This window comes from Entelurus aequoreus, linkage group LG20, assembly GCF_033978785.1.
Source record: "Entelurus aequoreus isolate RoL-2023_Sb linkage group LG20, RoL_Eaeq_v1.1, whole genome shotgun sequence".
Lineage (NCBI taxonomy): Eukaryota > Metazoa > Chordata > Actinopteri > Syngnathiformes > Syngnathidae > Entelurus > Entelurus aequoreus.
The window spans coordinates 19821884-19842041 of NC_084750.1; the positions used below are offsets into that span (position 1 = coordinate 19821884).

At 34.3% G+C, this 20158-nt stretch overlaps 1 protein-coding gene across 1 annotated transcript; it reads left to right on the forward strand.

Annotated features, from left to right (window-relative positions):
* The first annotated feature begins 2465 nt into the window (after window positions 1-2465).
* cdca5 (cell division cycle associated 5) lies at window positions 2466-3643 on the forward strand. The gene has a single exon (XM_062028856.1). The coding sequence runs from the start codon at window positions 2635-2637 to the stop codon at window positions 3343-3345; it is 711 nt and encodes a 236-aa protein (XP_061884840.1). The 5' UTR covers window positions 2466-2634; the 3' UTR covers window positions 3346-3643.
* Window positions 3644-20158: the final 16515 nt, after the last annotated feature.

Here is a 20158-nt window from a genome sequence, read left to right on the forward strand (position 1 = left end):
TATTTAGTATTACGTTGAATATTAAACATTAATATTCATATAATATATTAACTCCATGCAGAGTTAAATTGGGATTATTGCTCTCTGTGCAATAATCCCCTCTTGTGCTTTAAAGTTGTGTGAATTTTCTTCCAAGCTTTTGTGGCTCAACGAATGAATGTTATACTTTTTATCTTTACTGTCTTCAAACTGTGGCAAATATTCTTCACGTCTTTGCAAATTCCATCCATTCATTTTTTACTGCGAATGCAGCTGGAGCCTATCTCAGCTGCATTCGAGCGGAAGGCGGGGTACACCCTGGACAAGTCGCCCCCTCATCGCAGGGCCAACACAGATAGACAGACAACATCCACACACACATTCAAAGACTAGGGCCAAGTTAGTGTTGCCAATCAACCTATCCCTAAGAACATAACCTAAATAATAATAATAATAATAAAAAAATAAAAATAAAATGTATTTTCATAAATGTTTCATTTTGCATGAGTGAAACTAAAAAAAAAAAGAAGCAAAAGTTTTATTTTTTTGAATTTTATAAACCTTTATTTATAAATGTCAACATTTACACACAGTTGAGAAATAATAATCAAAGTAAGTACAAAAACAGTACAAAACAGCGCCAGGGGGTTGTAAATTTAAAGTAACTAAAATAGAATGCATATATATATATATATATATATATATATATATATATATATATATATATATATATATATATATATATATATATATATATATATATATATACAACAAACAAAGTGCAAAGCCATATAGGCTCTCTCAATTTCAGTAAATAACTTAAATTTGGGAAAACAGTACAAAACAGCGCCAGGGGGTTGTAAATTTAAAGTAACTAAAATAGAACGCAATATATATATATATATATATATATATATATATATATATATATATATATATATATATATATATATATATATATATATATATATATATATATATATATATATATATATATATATATATATATATATATATATATATATATATATATATATATATATATATATATATATATATACAACAAACAAAGTGCAAAGCCATATAGGCTCTCTCAATTTCAGTAAATAACTTAAATTTGGGAAAACAGTACAAAACAGCGCCAGGGGGTTGTAAATTTAAAGTAACTAAAATAGAACGCAATATATATATATATATATATATATATATATATATATATATATATATATATATATATATATATATATATATATATATATATATATATATATATACAACACACAAAGTGCAAAGCCATAGGCTCTCTCAATTTCAGTAAATAACTTAAATTTGGGAAAAGAAGCAAACTATTTTTTTATTTCTTTTATCTAAACCTTTATTTATAAATTTCAACATTTACAAACAGTTGAAAATAATAATCAAAGTAAGTACAAAAAAAGTACAAAACAGTACAAAAACAGTCTAAAACAGCACCAGGGGGTTGTAAATTTAAAGTAACTAAAATAGAATGCAATATATATATATATATATATATATATATATATATATATATATATATATATATATATATATATATATATATATATATATATATATATATATAAACAAACAAAGTGCAAAGTCATAGGCTCACTCAATTTCAGTAAATACCTTAAATTTGGGAAAAGAAGCAAAGTTTATATATATATATATATATATATATATATATATATATATATATATATATATATATATATATATATATATATATATATATATATATATATATATATATATATATATAAACCTTTATTTACAAATTCAACATTTACAAACAGTTGAAAATAATACCAAAGTAAGTACAAAAAAAGTACAAAACAGTACAAAAACAGCGCCAGGGGGTTGTAAATTCAAAGTAACTCAAATAGAATGCAATATATATATATATATAATAAACAAAATGCAAAGCCATAGGCTCACTCAATCTCAGTAAATAACTTGAATTTGGGAAAAGAAGCAAAAGTTTTTTTTTTATGTAAACCTTTATTTCATGCCACTATGATACAACATATGTGTTATAATCCTTGAACAAAGTAAGAGTGAAACTCAGGTGAATAATCACTGAATGGAGAACTGGGGGTGGGATTAAATAAATTATCTTCTTCCCACTCCCTTTCAGGCAAAACTGGACAATCATGCATTACATACTATACATTACCTTTTGGACTATATTAATTAATATTATTATGTGTTGTCAACTTTGTACTTTTTTATGTTATTGCCTGAAATAAATAAATAAATTTCAACATTTACAAACAGTTGAAAATAATAATCAAAGTAAGTACAAAAAAAGTACAAAACAGCGCCAGGGGGTTGTAAATTCAAAAATCTCAGTAAATAACTTAAATTTGGAGCACAGCATCATCGTTTTCACAGCTTTTTGGTTGTTAGAGGTAGAGAGTGTTTTAACGTAGAGTTCTAAAAGAAGCAAAAGTTGCAAGTCGTCGGCACCTGATTAACACGTCACCGGAAACGGCGCAACGCATTTCCTGTGCGACTCGGGCGGGCAATTTGAGCGGCCTTTCTCTGACGTGTGTCAAGGATACTGTGGACTGGACGTAATAATAAGCGTTTTTATTCACATTTTACAAACATTTTAAACGACTGGAAGGCGGTATGAAGGGACGAACACCTCCCAGCCAGAAAAAAACGACGGACGCCGTTTGCTTGAATGGCTCTTTTCAGCAAAGACGCTCCCCGCGGTTGACTTCTCCTTTGGTAAATACTAACAGCAACATGGCGCCCGGGAGCGTCGCTGTTAAGCGTTCGATCACCGTCAGGAAAATAGTAGCAAGGAAAACCACGGCCGCGTCCGAGCAAGACAAAGAAAACACACCGGTTCTTGCCCCGGTCTGCAAGCGGCCCTCTGGGGCAAAGAAGCAGGCCGCCATGCCGTCACCGATCCTCCCTCCGGCATCGCCACCCGCCCGGCCTCGGCCCCAGGAGGCTCCAGAAGACGCGGTGTGGTCGCAGAAAGTACGCCGCTCCTACTCCCGGCTGAGCGGCAAGTCCTTCAACAGCCCCAATTCCCGGGAAACTCTTTTCGGCTTTGATAAGATGCAGACGCCGGAAGTGGGACGAAGTGTCGGGCGAACCATATTAGGCCTGGAGGTCTCCAGCAGCTCATACTCGTCTATGATGGACGCCGAGGACCGCGATCCCGATTTGGCCGAGCCGGACGCCAACATCCCCGGGGTGGCTTTGGTCAAGCAGAAGAGGAACCGGAGGAAGATGAAGAAGATGGATGTAAAGGAGCTGGACACGCTCGCTGACCAGATGAACGCCGAGTTTGAGAAGGCGGAGGAGTTTGAGCTGGTGGTGGAGTAAATACAGACTGAGACTGAGGAACACTGGACGTTATTTTAAAACGTTTTGTTTTTTAATTTCATTTCTATGTTTAAATATTCCCCTGCTGTTTCCTGTTATTAGGACTGGCCATTGTTGTAATATAAGTGAGTCAATGCCATAATATGTTATGTCAAGCTGATTAGATCTAAATAGATGTTGACATTTGGACATTTTTTGCTGAAATAATGTTTTTCACTTTTAGTCATAATGTTGAATTTATTGTCTTCAAACTCACTTGTTACATAATAACTGTATATAATAAATTGGTAGGATAATGTTTGAAGTCATTATTCATTGTATAATTTTTTTTTCATTTTCATTCATTTATTTAAGGCAATGACATAAAAAAAACTACAAGGTAGACAACACGTAATAATAGAAATTAATATAAGGTGGCACAGGGGTTAGTGCTTGTGCCTCACAATACAAAGGTCCTGAGTTCAATCCCGGGCTCGGGATCATTCTGTGTGGAGTTTGCATGTTCTCCCCGTGACTCCGGCTTCCTCCCACCGCTAAAAACATGCACCTGGGGATAGGTTGATTGGCAACACTAAATTGGCCCTAGCGTGTGAATGTTGTCTATCTGTGTTGGCCCTGTGATGAGATGGCGACTTGTCCAGGGTGTACCCTGGCCTCCGTCCGAATGCAGCTGAGATAGGCCCCAGCGACCCCAAAAGGGACAAGCGGTAGAAAATGGATGGATGGATAATGCAAAAGGTAATGTAAACATGATGGCCCAGTTTTGCCTGAAAGGGAGTGGGAAGAAGATAATTTATTTAATCCCACCCCCAGTTCATCCATTCAGTGATTAATACATTGAGTTTCACTCTTACTTTGTTCAAGGATTATAATACAAATGTTGTATCATGGTGGCATTACCACAGGTAACAATAATTTGTATCAACTATGTAGGAAGAATGAATACACCAACAATGGTAGTAGACAACATAGCAACAAAGGTAATAGACAACACAGCAATAATGGTAAGGAAACATTGAGCACATGTTTCAGACAGAGTACAACAGCAGGTCAAATTAAAGACCCTCATCTCTATTTTTGAACCAGACCCCATGTTTGTATAATAGTTTAAATCGATTAATAGTTTGGCATTGCTTGAGTTGTAAGTCCAGTTTGTTCCATAGTTTTACTCCGCATACAGACACACAAAAACGTTTATGAGTGGTTTGAGCTCTCGGCAATGAGAAATATCCAAAGCCTCTCAAGTTATGAGCCTGCACTCGTCTTATAAAAAAAAGTTGTAGATTAGGCGGCATTAATTTGTTAAATGCTTTATATAAGATTATTGCTGTATTATATTTAACAAAGTCATCAGAACAATGCATAAATTAAGTGTACAAAGTGCAGCCCAGGGAGCCATTTTTGCCCCGGAAGTGGGTTTTTTGGGCCCTCTGCATACAGTATATCTAGAGCAGTGGTTTTTTCGCTAAGTACCACCTCAAAAAACCCTAGTCTCTACAGGTCCTGTCATAATGACTCACGTTAAAATAAAGTGGAGATAGTCTCCAGCACCCCCGAAAGGGACAAGCGGTAGAAAATGGATGGATGGAGTCCCCATGTTGAATTTATTGTCTTCACACTCACTTGTTGCATAATAACTGAAATACTATATGTAGAATATTGGTATGATAAAGTTTGAAGGCATTATTCATTGTATCATGAGAATAATAAAACACGTGGTCCTCTTCTGCATAAATAAAGTGTACAAAGTGCAGCCCGGGAGCCATTTTTGCACCGGAAGTGGGGTTTATTTGGCCCTCGGCATATATCTAGAACAGTGGTTAACAAACTTTTTTCACTAAGTACCACCTCAAAAAACCCTAGTCTCTCCAGGTCCTGTCATAATGACTCACGTTAAAATAAAGTGGAGATAGTCTCCAGCACCCCCCGCGGCACCGAAAGGGACAAGCGGTATAAAATGGATGGATGGAGTCCCCATGTTGAATTTATTGTCTTCACACTCACTTGTTGCATAATAACTGTAAAATACTATATATAATAAATTGGTAGGATCATGTTTGAAGTCATTATTCATTGTACCATCAGAATAATGGAACACGTGGTCCTCTTCTGCATAAATTAAGTCAGTGTTTTTCAACCTTTTTTGAGCCAAGGAACATTTTTTCATTGAAAAAATCCAGAGGCACACCACTAGCAGAAAACATTAAAAAAAAATGAATCTCAGCAGCTGATATTGACTGTAAAAAGTCGTTCTCGCAATTGTTGGATATAAATTCAAACCATAACCAAGCATGCATCACTGTAGCTCTTGTCTCAAAGTAGGTGTACTGTCACCACCTGTCACATCACCCCCTGATTTATTTGGAGTTTTTTTGCTGTTTTCATGTGTTTTAGTTCTTGTCTTCAAAGTTCTACAATTTCCTCTTTTTCACCTGATTGCAATCGCTCCAACTTCAAACTGTTCAGCCTATTCGGGAATCGTGGAATTTCCATTGACAAATTCAAAGAATTCCCAAATTTCTCAGAATTCCAGGTTTTCCGGGACATTTTTCCCATTTAAAATGAATTGGCCATTTTTCAAATTTCCACTATTTCCAAATTTTTCAACCTATTCAAACCATTCTACCTTCAACACATTCCACCATCCTGAAAATTCAAACCATCATTTTTCCAAGTTCAAAAAAATTCCAGGATTTTCCAGAATTCCTGGTTTTCCAAAGCCCTATTTCCACCCTTTTTTCTGACGACTACTCCTCACACATTTTTCAACCCACTTCAACCGTTCCACTGTCCAAACATTCCTCTTAATCAGGACAAAAAACAAGGTTGTTTTTTGAACTGGAAACATTTTTGGTATTCCCAAAATTCCAGGAAATCTATAATTCCATTTCTTAATTCAACACGTTACTACTTAAACATTTCTCGACCGATTTGAAACATTTCAACACCAACAATTAAGACCATTCAAGTATTTTAACATTTTCCCAAAAATTCCCGTTTTCCCGAAATTCCCACATTTTTTGGATATTCCCATTTAAATCAATGGGACATTCTTCAAAGTTTCAAAGTTCAAAGTCCAACATTTTTCATCTGATTCAAACCATTCCAACTCCATAATATTCAGCCTGTTCAAAATTGTGTGGTCCCCTTCAACAATTTAAAACAATTCCCGGATTTCTAAGAATTCCCAGTTTTCAGGGACATTTTTCCCATTCAAAATAAATTGGCCATTTTTTAAAATTTCCAAATTTTTCAACCGATTCAAACCATTCCACCTTCCACATATTCCACCATCCTGGAAATTCAAACTACCCTTTTTCCAAGTTCCAAAAAATTCCAGGATTTTCCAGTATTCCTAGTTTTTCAAAGCCCTATTTCCAACCTCTTTTCTGGCGACTACTCCTCCCACATTTTTTCAAACCACTTCAACACCAACCATTTCAACTCATTCAGACCATTCAAGTCTTTTAAAATTTTTCAAAAATTGCAGCTTTTCCCGAAATTCACAGTTTTTTGGGAAATTTCCATTTTAATTAATGGGATATTCTTCAAAGTTCCACAACTCCCTTATTTTTCATCTGATTCCAACTTTTCCCACTCCGAAATATTCAGCCTGTTCAAAATTGTGTGCTCTACTTCAACAATTTTTAAAAATTCCCAGATTTATAAGAATTCCCAGTTTTCAGGAACATTTTCATCCCCAAAATTCCAGGATTTTCCAGAATTCCTGGTTTTCCAAAGCCCTATTTCCAAACTTTATTGTGGCAACTACTCCTCCCACATTTTTCAACCCACTTCAACCGTTTTACTGTCAAAACATTACTCTTAATCAGGACAAAACACAAAATAATTTTTTAAACTGGAAAAATTACAGATTTTCCCCAAATTCCAGGAATTCCGTAATACCATTTCTCAATTCAACATGTTACTTCTTCAACATTTCTCAACCGACTCATTCAGACCATTAAAGTATTTTAACATTTTCCCAAAAATTCCCGCTTTTCCTGAAATTCCCAAATTTTGGGGAAATTCCCATTGAAATTAATGGGACATTCTTCCAAGTTCCACAATTCCCTTATTTTTCATCTGATTCAAACCGTTCCAACTCCAAAATATTCAGTCTGTTCAAAATTGCGTGCTCTACTTCAACAATTTGAAAAAAAATCCCGGATTTCTAAGAATTCCCAGTTTTCAGGGACATTTTCCGCCTTCGAAATGAATTGTCCATTTTTTAAACTTCCACAATTCCCACATTTTTCAACCTATTCAAACCATTCCACCTTCAACACATTCCACCATCCTGGAAATTCAAACTTCCCTTTTTCCAAGCTCAAAAAAATTCCCGTATTTTCCAGAATTCCTGGTTTTCCAAAGCCCTATTTCCACCCTTTTTTCTGGCGACTACTCCTTCCACATTTTTCAACCCACTTCAACTGTTCCAATGTTAAAACATTCCTCTTAATCAGGAAAAAACACAAAGTTGTTTTTTGAACTGGAAAAATTCCCGGTTTTCACCAAATTCCAGGAATTCCGTAATACCATTTCTCATGTTACTACTTCAAAATTTCTCGATCGATTTGAAAAATTTCAACACCAACCATTTCAACTCATTCAGAACATTAACATTTTCCCCAAAATTACCGCTTTTCCCAAAATTCCCAAATTTTTTGGAAATTCCCATTGAAATGAATGGGACATTCTTCAAAGTTCCACAATTCCCACATTTTTCATCTGATTCAAACCGTTCCAACTCCAAAATTGCGTGCTCTACTTAAATTTTTTTTTACAATTCCCAGATTTCTAAGAATTCCCAGTTTCCAGGGACATTTTCCCCATTCAAAATGAATCGTCCATTTTTTAAACTTCCACAATTCCCACATTTTTCAACCTATTCAAACCATTCCAACATCAACACATTCCACTCATCCAACTAACACTTTCCCAACTTCCAAACCAAATTCCGTTTTTCCTGGAAATTCACACTCTTTAACATTCAAACCATTCCAACATTCAAACTATTCTTACATCCATACTACATTCTGTCAGCGTTTCAGTTCAACTTCAGCATTGGAGCATTCACACACAATTCCTTCAGGAATTGCCTCATCTAATTTAAATTAACAGCAGTTTATGCATAATTTAAACATACACGCCAGCATAGATTATTTGAATCATGGTTATTTCATATGGAAAATATGTTTACTATAGTATAGATCAAATCAATCCCTTGTGTCTAAATTATAGCATGTCCAGCTGAGACTTGTTAGACAAATGGAGCACATTCCATCTCGCTGCAATGGTCTCCGGTGATTATGTCAGTGAGCCATCAGTCTGCATTTAACGAGGGGCGAGCAGGTAAAACATGGCCTCTCGAGGCTTTTAAACGTCTGAACGGAGGCGTTGTGTAATTTGCTCTAACGCGGAGAGACGCGATCTGTCAACATCTGCCTTTTTAAACGAGCGGCTAGGTGTCTTATGTGCACGCCTCATTGTTTTTCAGTCACAATGCTTTTAGCTTGACAAGCCAATAGGCTTCTGTGGGAGTAACAGGACTGAAAGTAACAGTGAGTGAGTTTTTTAGCGTAGAATTAGTAAATGTATAAATTATTGCCACATGTCATTTATGATAACAGCATGTTGACCCTAAGCACATTACAGTAATTCCACATTTTCAGAGGGGGTAACAGGACTGAGAGTAACAGGTGTGAGTTTTTAGCATTAAAAATAATAATAAATGAAATATAGCCACATGCATTATTCATGCTAATATCATGTTGACACCAAGCACATCACAGTGATTCAACACAAAATGTGTTGTAGAAACCAACAAACAACATCAAAAACAATGCAAGTAACAGGATTGAGATGAGAGTTTGAGTAAACAAGTAGAGAAAAATAAATGAGTGAACTTACTTTTTGGTCTTCCCATGGCCTACAGATGTAACTTCATATGGACCGTTTCACATTTTTCAGAGGAGGCAACAGAACTGATAGTAACAGGAGTGAGTTTTTAGTGTGGCCGTAGAATGATCAAATACATGAAATATTGTCACATGGCATTTGTGCTAACAGAATGTTTACATTAAGCCTATTTGACAAAAAATTTACCGTACAAAATAACAAATAACATAATAAAAAAAAACCCGCAACATAAGTAACAGGACTGAGTTGAGATTTTAATATACAGAAATATAAACGAGTGAACTTACTTTTGTCCTTCCCATGGCCTGCAGAAGTTCTGAATGATGCAACTTCCTGTAGATTACTCTACATTTTCCACAGGGGGTAACAGGATTTAAAGTAACAGGAGTGAGTTTTTAGCGTAGAATGAAAAAAATACATGAAATATAGCCACATGACATAATAGCATGTTGACACTGAGCATATTACAGTTATTCCACAGTTTCACACAGGGGCTAACAGGACTGAAAGTAACAGGTGTGAGTTTTTAGCGTAAAATAAAAAAAGAAGGAATATAGCCACAAGCGTTAACTTATGCTAATATCATGTTGACACCAAGCACATCCCAGTGATTCAACACAAAATGTTTTGTGGAAACAAACAAACAACATCAAAAACAATGTAAGTAACAGGATTGAGATGAGAGTTTGAGATACAAGTACAGAAAAATAAATGAGTGAACTTACTTTTTGGTTTTCCCATGGCCTACAAAGAATCTGAATGATGTAACTTCATATGGACCATTTCACATTTTTCAGAAGAGGTAACAGGACTGAAAGTAACAGGAATTAGTTTTTAGTGTAGCCGTAGAATGATTAAATACATTAAATATTGTCACAGAATGTTTACATGAAGCACATTTGACAAAAAAATGTACTGTAGAACTAAGCAAATAACATCAAAAACGCAACATAAGTAACAGGACTGAGTTGAGATTTTATTATACAGAAAAATGAATGAGTCAACTTACTTTTGCCCTTCCCATGGCCTGCAGAAGTTCTGAATGCTCGGGAACCAAACCCAGGACCTTCGTATTGTAAGGAACGTGCACTAACCCCTGTTCCACCGTGCTGTGGCTAGAAATAGCTCTTTCAGTCAAATTAGAACTGCCCTGACATTCATTAATTGACATTTTACATGCGCCTATTCATGCAAAACGGGGCCCTGACCTCACTCCCCGACACCTTAAGAGTTATGCTGGACAAAAGCCTGGCTTTTAGCCTGCTGGCTAAAATAAATAAAAAAATTTAAAAAACGCATGTAAAAAAATAAATAAAATAATTATATATATATATATATATATATATATATATATATATATATATATATATATATATATATATATATATATATATATATATATATATATATACAGTCGCGATCAAAAGTTTACATACACTTGTAAAGAACATAATGTCATGGCTGTTTTAAGTTTCGAATACTTTCTCCAACTCTTATTTTTTTGTGATAGAGTGATTGGAGCACATACTTGTTGGTCACAAAAAACATTCATGAAGTTTGGTTCTTTTATGAATTTATTATGGGTCTACTGAAAATGTGAGCAAATGTGCTGGGTCAAAAGTATACATACAGCAATGTTAATATTTGCTTACATGTCCCTTGGCAAGTTTCACTGCAATAAGGCACTTTTGGTAGCCTTCCACAAGCTTCTGCTTGAATTGTTGACCACTCCTCTTGACAAAATTGGTGCAGTTCAGCTAAATGTGTTGGTTTTCTGACATGGACTTGTTTCTTCAGCATTGTCTTTGGGAAGGCCATTCTAAAACCTTCATTCTAGCCTGATTTAGCCATTCCTTTACCACTTTTGACGTGTGTTTGGGGTCATTGTCCTGTTGGAAACTGTATATAAATATATATATATATATATATATATATATATATATATATATATATATATATATATATATATATATATATATATATATATATGTATATATATATATACATATATATATATATATATATATATATATATATATATATATATATATATATATATATATATATATATATATATATATATATATATATATATATATATATATATATATATATATATATATATATATATATATATATATATATATATATATATATATATATATATATATACAGTCTTCAAGAGGTGAAATGGTTTTCACTTCACAGGTGTGCTTGAAGCTCATCGAGAGAAAGCCAAGAATGTGCGAAAAAGTAATCAGAGCAAAAGGTGGCTATTTTGATGAAACTAGAATATAAAACATGATTTCAGTTATTTCACCTTATTTTGTTAAGTACATAACTCCACATGTGTTCATTCATAGTTTTGATGCCTTCAGTGACAATCTACAATGTAAATAGTCATGGAAATAAAGAAAACACATTGAATGAGGAGGAGGTGTGTCCAAACTTTTGGCCTGTACTTTATATACAGTATAAATACACATTTACTATATATGTGAAGTGAAGTGAATTATATTTATATAGCGCTTTTCTCTAGTGACTCAAAGCGCTTTACATAGTGAAACCTAATATCTAAGTTACATTTAAACCAGTGTGGGTGACACTGGGAGCATGTGGGTAAAGTGCCTTGCCCATGGACACAACGGCAGTGACTAGGATGGCGGAAGCGGGGATCGAACCTGGAACCCTCAAGTTGCTGGCACGGCCACCTTACCAACCGAACTATACCGATATATATATATATATATATATATATATATATATATATATATATATATATATATATATATATATATATATATATATTTACGTTAGGTCAGGAAAAAACACAAGAGGTTATATCATATCATCCCTACAAGCCTGTTTTGCAAGTTTCTCTGCTCGTCAGGGGATTTTATTGAAATGTCAATAAAACACAATAGTTTTATTGAAATGTTAATAAGCACATGTCAGCATACACAAATGGGCACAATGCATTATTGTACTGATTATTAAACACTACACTGTAAGATATGTAGTCGAGGTTTCTGTGGTTTATCTGTTATACAGTGCTCAATATCGGGGTAGAGCAGAATATACGTTAGGTCAGGAAAAAACACAGAGGCTATTTCATCCCTACAAGCCTGTTTCATATTTTCTTCTGGGAAAATCCCTTGAAGAGCAGGGAAACCTGCAAAACAGGCTTGTAGGGATGAAATGGCCTCTGTGTTTTTTTCTGACCTAAAGAATATATATATATATATATATATATATATATATATATATATATATATATATATATATATATATATATATATATATATATATATATATATATATATATATATATATATATATATATATATATATGTATATATATATATATATATATATATATATATATATATATATATATATATATATATATATATATATATATATATATATATATATATATAATTAATTTGAAAAAAAAGCGTACTGGTTATACACGCCGCTGATATACTTTGTGAGAGGGGAGCGTGTCAATCCTCCATTTATGATCCCTCCGTACATACGTTTATTGTGCAAGTGCTGTCAAAGGGAGTTCCCATAATTGCAGTTTAATATCACAATTAGCATTATGAAGTCATGAGAACGCATGGAGGCGCTCCTCCCGTGACGCGGCATCCTGTCTCGTCAGCTGACAGCAGGTATGAACGCTGACAGCCTTCGCAAGCGTGAGAAATAGTGAGCGCGTTTCTGCAAGCCGGCGACTAAATCCACAGTTTGCTGTTAAAAAGGCGCATCTCCTCAGGTGTCGTGCACGTGGTGTCTGTATCTTGCCAGACCGAGGCCTTCTTCTTATATTTTTTAACAACCCATGTGCCGTCAACCATACTGTTTTTTTATTGACTTATCTCTCAATATAGACGTGTTTTTCCTCTTTCCATCCGTCTCCTTCTCCCCCCTCCCTGCCTTTCCCCCTTCCCGTTTCACTCACGGCAGTTGTCGCCGGTTCAGCTTGACTGCTTCGTTAGGGCTCATCATTTGCATTCAGATTAATTATCTAATTACCGACAAATGTCCGGCGGCCAGCCCGCGCTCGGGCTCGTCATCTCGCAGCCTGTAATTATTTTAATCATTTACTTTCATCTGGAGCGTGGCTGCCACACTCCTGTGTTTAGAGGCCATTCTTAATTACCCTGCCAAGACGCTGGTTTTCATGGGAGAGAGTGTGTGTGTGTGTGTGTTCTTGTATTTTACCTCTTCTTGAGACATCAACAAGGAAAAGCACCATCCAAATGAGTAGCGGTGAACAAGTCAGGACCAAAATCATGGTCCCAATACGGAAAACCATTGCATCTAATAGAGAGCCAAATACTGGAGTCCGTGAACATTGCTCCAAAGTCAGGATTTTTTGTTGATTTATTGTGCATACAAAAGTAAACATTGACAGGTGCAAAGGAGTTTTAAAAGTGCAAAAAATTCAACAAAAAAATGTAACTGAAAGCTTACCTGTTTTATATGTACATAGTATGTATATATTATTAATGTTGTAAATACAAATCTTTAAATATCTAGAAAGGGTGGTCATTTTTCCGCGGTCTCAAGAAGGTAAGAAATACAAGAATATGTGTGTGTGTAAGTGTGTGTGTGTTCTTGTACTTCCACACTTCTTGAGACTAAGTGCCATCCATATGAGTAGCGGTGAACAAGTTAGGACCAAAATCATGGTCCCAATACGGAAAACCATTGCATCTAATAGAGAGCCAAATACTAGAGTCCGTGAACATTGTTCCAAAGTCAGGATTTTTTTGTTGATTTCATGTGAATACAAAAGTAAACATTGACAGGTGCAAATTTGTTGTAAAAGTGCAAAAATTCAACAAAAAAATTTAACTAAAAGCTTAACTTTTTTATATTTAAATAGTATTATGTATATATTATTAATGTTGTAAATACAAATCTTTATATATCTAGAAAGGGTGGTCCTAAGGATGTAGGCGTTTTTCGGAGATCTCAAGAAGGTAAGAAATACAAGAATGTGTGTGTGTGTGTGTGTGTGTGTGTGTGTGTGTGTGTGTGTGTGTGTGTGTGTGTGTGTGTGTGTGTGTGTGTGTGTTCTTGTATTTCTCCTCTTCTTGAGACATCAACAAGGAAAAGTACCTTCCATATGAGAAGCGGTGAACAAGTTAGGACCAAAATCATGGTCCCAATATGGAAAACCATTGCATCTAATAGAGAGCCAAATACTAGAGTCCGTGAACATTGCTCCAAAGTCATGATTTTTTGTTGATTTAATATGCATACAAAAGTAAACATTGACAGGTGCAAAGGAGTTTTAGAAGACATACATATTATTAGTATTTGTTATTAACTTAGTTACAATGTATTTATTAACAAGTGTGTGTAGTAAATTGAAATGCGCCCCTTTTGGCAAAAAAGTTTTTAAAAAAATAAATAAATATGTATATAAAGACATACTGTATTAACTTGAAGTAAATAATGAAGATTAAAAACCAATTACAAACAAAAAATTCCACAAAAAAAAAAAAAAAGAACTAAAAGCAGTCTTTTTCTCACAATGTGTCGACTTTTTTCTTATAAAATTGGGAGCAATTTCTCACATTCTTTATGTTTCTGTAATATTACTAAAATATTCTCTCGTAAAATGATTACTTTTTAAATGCAAAATGGTGACATTTGTCATATAAAATTCTGACCTTTATCACAATATTGCCAATTGTTTTGTTGTTCTTGTAAAACAGTGACATTTTTTTGAGTAAAATGATGACTTGTGTCGTAATTTTGCCGAGTGAAATTCAGATTGTTATTATAACATTGCCAACATTTTACAGTTTTCTTGGTGACTTTGGTCGAGTAAAATTACGACTCTTTTCATAAAATTGCCAACATTTCGAGCTTTTCTTCTAAAATTGCAACTGCTATTGAGTACAATTCCAACTTTTATCATAATATTGCACACATGTTCAGTTTTTCTTGTAAAATTTTGACTTGCCTTGAGTAAAATGGCGACTTCTATTATAATACTGCCAAAGTTCTAAGTTTTTCTGGTGAAATTGTGACCTTTTTCTCGTGAAATTCCAACAAATTTTTCACAACAACTTTTTAAAATATTTGTGTGTGGGTGTGTGTGTGTGTGTGTGTGTGTGTGTGTTCTTGTATTTCTACCCTTCTTGAGACATCAACAAGGAAAAGTACCTTCCATATGAGGTCCGGTGAACAAGTGATGACATAAATCCTGGTCCCAATACAGAAAACCATTGCATCTAATAGAGAATGTCTCAATTGCACCACTGGTGGTGAAATCTATCAAAATGAGGGTGGTCCCAAAAAGGAGGGATTTTTCAAATTAACTGTGTCGGTTTTAAAAGTGCTCCCCCTCTGGTCAACATACGAAATAACAAGTGTGTGTAAAAATTTGAAGTGTTCCCCCTCTATGTAACAACAAGTGTGTGTAAGAAATTGAAAAAATACATTTAAAAAATAAATAAATATGTATATAAAGACATACTGTAATAACTTGAAGTAAATAATGAAGATTAAAAAACAATTACAAAAATAATAATAATAATAAATTAACTAAAAGCAGTCTTTTTCTCACAATGTGTCAACTTTTTTCTTATAAAATTGGCAACAATTTCTCAAATTATTACTTTTTAAAAGTAAAATGGTGACATTTGTCATATAAAATTCTGACTTTTATCACAATTTTGCCAATTGTTTTGTTGTTCTTGTAAAACAGTGACATTTTTTTGAGTAAAATCACGACTTTTGTCATAATTTTGCAGAGTGAAATATAGATTATTATAACATTGCAAAACATTTGACAGTTTTCTTACAAAATGGTGACTTTTTTCGAGTAAAATTACGGCTCTTTTCATAAAATTTACAACATTTTGAGCTTTTCTTCTAAAATTGCGACTGTTATCGAGTACAATTCCAACTTTTATCATAACATTGCACAAATGTTCAGTTTTTCTTGTAAAATTTGGACTTGCGTGGAGTAAAATGACGACTTTTATTATAACACTGCCAAAATTCTAAGTTGGTTTCTTTAAATTGTGACCTTTTTCTTGTGAAACTCCAACTCATTTTTCACAACAAGCTTTTTTATATTTGCATAGTTTGTATATATTATTAATGTTGTGAATACAAATCTTTATGTATCTAGAAAGGGTAGTCCTAAAGAGGTAGGCATTATTCTGAGGTCTCAAGAAGGTCCGAAATACAAAAATGTGTGTGTGTGTGTGTGTGAGGCTTTGAAAGCACAGAGGAAGCGCTCTACTCTCTTTCTCATCACCCAACCAACTAACTTCCTCCTCCACACCCCCCATTGTACTTCCTCTCCCCCCTTTTCCCCCCTTTATCTGCAGCTCACACAGGAATAGCCTGTGGGCTACACACGCACACGCACGCCAGAATCATGCACCCTATTTGTGGCACTATATCTGCCTGCAAAATCTATACTTGTCTCAGCTCTTTTCCCTTCCATCCACGCGTTGCTGCACCTGCAACGTCTCCCTCTCTCTCCTCACACTTTTTTGGACGGCCGAGGTCGCAAAGGGTCAACCCCCCGCCCCCTCCATCCCGTGGCTGGACCGCTTCTTAATGATGCTGCCGCCTCCTCCAGCCCCGCAGCCACACACCCTGACTGCCCCGGTTAAGGATACAGCCATGAGAGTGCGAGGGAACGCCATGCACAAAGCGCCGTAATTGCCCTCTTGAATATTTAAGTCACTCGGGATGAAAGTTTTAATGAAAAGATGATTATCTACCAGTTTTATCGCACACACTGTTTCATGTTTCATTTATGCTCCATCCCGGCCGCTTATACAGTCCGCCTTGGCAGTCGTGGCGGCGGGAAGGATTTTGTTTTTTTGGTCATATATGTTCCTACATACCTGGTAATTGATGCCTGTACTAATTTAAAATGTGCTAATAAATGTTAAATGTTAAAAAAAAAAAACATTTTTTATTTTCAACATTGACCTGTGTTGTCCAATTATCTTGTTTTCTTCCACTTTTCGGTCTCATTTTCAAGTTCTGTACTGTTTTATATTGCAGACTTTGCATGCAATTGCAATCCCCGGATGCCCCCATATATGGGCCAGGTGCGCCCCCTATAGGGCCGGCAAAAAACACCTCTTTCTCAGCTGTGGTCCGTTATGGGTCGCAGCTTTAGCCGGTTGCACTACACTTTTTCACCACTTGTGGCAGTGATGACAATCTCAACCAAGCAGAAGAAGTCTGGAGCTAAAGTCCGAAAAATGTTTCTCAAGTGCAAAAATTACGACTAAAGCGGTGAAGCTGTATTTTCATTTGCACTTAAATTTTATTGACAGTTTATTAAAGAGACATACATAATTTTAGTATTCATTATTAACTTAGTTAGAATGTAACTGTATGTAAAAAAACAAAAAATTAATTCTCTGTTATGAGTTCAAGTGGTAAAAAATGGATGGATGGATGGAGGTTCTGAATCTGAATTGATACATATCTGGTAATTGATGCCTATACCAATTTAAAATGTGCTAATAAATGTTAAATGTTAAAAAAAAAATCACATTTTTATATTAAACATTCAACATTGACCTTTGTTGTCCAATTATCTTGTTTTCTTGCACTTTTTGGTCTCATTTGCAAGTACTAAACTGTTTTATATAGCAGACTTTGCATGCAGTTGCAATTCCTAGATGCCAAATGGCAGTAGTCTTTCTCAGCTGTGGTCCGTATTGGTCGCAGCAATAGCCGGTTGCACTACACCTTTCCACCACTTGTGGCAGTAATGACAATCTCAAACAAACCGAGGAAGTCTGGAGCTAAAGTCCGAAAATTTTCTCAAGTGCAAAAATTACGACTAAAGCGGTGAAGCTGTATTTTCATTTGCACTTAAATTATATTGACAGTTTATTAAAGAGACATACATAATTTTATTATTCGTTATTAACTTAGTTAGAATGTAACTGTATGTAAAAAAAACAAAAAATTAATTCTCTGTTATGAGTCCAAGTGGTAGAAAATGGATGGATGGATGGAGGTTCTGAATCTGAATTAATACATACCTGGTAATTGATGCCTATACCAATTTAAAATGTGCTAATAAATGTTAAATGTTTAAAAAAAAATCACATTTTTATATTAAACATTCAACATTGAACTGTGTTGTCCAATTATCTTGTTCTCTTACACTTTTCGGTCTAATTTGCAAGTACTAAACTGTTTTATATAGCAGACTTTGCATGCAGTTGCAATTCCTAGATGCCAAATAGCAGTAGTCTTTCTCAGCTGTGGTCCGTATTGGTCGCAGCAATAGCCAGTTGCACTACACCTTTCCACCACTTGTGGCAGTAATGACAATCTCAAACAAACCGAGGAAGTCTGGAGCTAAAGTCCGAAAATTTTCTCAAGTGCAAAAATTACGACTAAAGCGGTGAAGCTGTATTTTCATTTGCACTTAAATTATATTGACAGTTTATTAAAGAGACATACATAATTTTATTATTCGTTATTAACTTAGTTAGAATGTAACTGTATGTAAAAAAAACAAAAAATTAATTCTCTGTTATGAGTCCAAGTGGTAGAAAATGGATGGATGGATGGATAGAGGTTCTGAATCTGAATTAATACATACCTGGTAATTGATGCCTATACCAATTTAAAATGTGCTAATAAATGTTAAATGTTTAAAAAAAATCAAAAACATTTCTCAAGTGCAAAAATTACGACTAAAGCGGTGAAGCTGTATTTTCATTTGCACTTGAATTTTATTGACAGTTTATTAAAGAGACATACATATTATTAGTATTCATTATTAACTTAGTTAGAAATAAGAATAAACCTAAAATATAGTTGCACTATAGGAGTAACAGCTTAATTTAAATAATCATATTTTATGATAACCTCTAATTTCAGGAAGAAGGAACAGGCAACACATGCTATGTTTACATTGTCCAAGGTAGTTTCAATTAATACTTTATTAAATATGCAATCAGATTAATTTTCACAACACTTTGCTTAATTTAGAATATTTTACACCTAATTTGACCGTGCATTTTGTTTCCTAAAAAAAAGAAAATGCATGGATGGATTAAAAAAAAAAAAAATCTGTATTCATTTCTTAAAATGATTTTGTAAAAAGTATGTACACTGCAAAAACTGAATTCTAAGTAAGATGAAATATCTCAAATAAGGGTGATATTTGCTTATTTTCTGTCTGATAAGATAATTCTCCTCACTAAGCAGATTTTATGTTAGAGTGTTTTACTTGTTTTAAGTGTTTTGGTCCTAAATGACCTCAGTAAGATATTACAGCTTGTTGCTGAGATTTGATGACCTATATTGAGTAAAACATGCTTGAAACTAGAATATCAACTGTTGCAAAGCTGTGTCATCAACACTCACAAGTATAAAACTACTTTTTTAAAGTAATAATTTATTTAAAAAATCATGACGCCGAGCGCATATCATTATGTCAAGATAATGGCACTAGCATTTACTTCATTTAAGAATATTTTTCAACATATTGAGCAAAAAGGTCTCTTTTTTTTTCCACCAAGAAAAGTGCACTTGTTATTAGTGAGAATATACTTATTTTAAGGTATTTTTGGGTTCATTGAGGTTAGCTAATTTTACTTGTTTTGGAAAGTCTTGACAAGCCAAATTTTCTTGTTCTATTGGCAGATAATTTTGCTTAGTTCAAATAAAATACCCCTCATTTTTGTATTTTTTTTTCTTGTTTTTCAACACTGACTTTTTGCAGTGTACACATTTATGCAAATTGGTGCATGTATTTTAACCAGTAGGTCATGCATATGCATATTGAAATCGTAATAGTGTCGAGTAAAAGCATCAGATGGTAAATTAACACGCTGATTTCAGACAACGCTCAAAGACAGTTGGATAA

Excerpts from the sequence above, each read along its gene's own strand:
- cdca5 (XM_062028856.1), top strand. The coding sequence starts at position 2,635 with ATGAAGGGACGAACACCTCCCAGCCAGAAAAAAACGACGGACGCCGTT.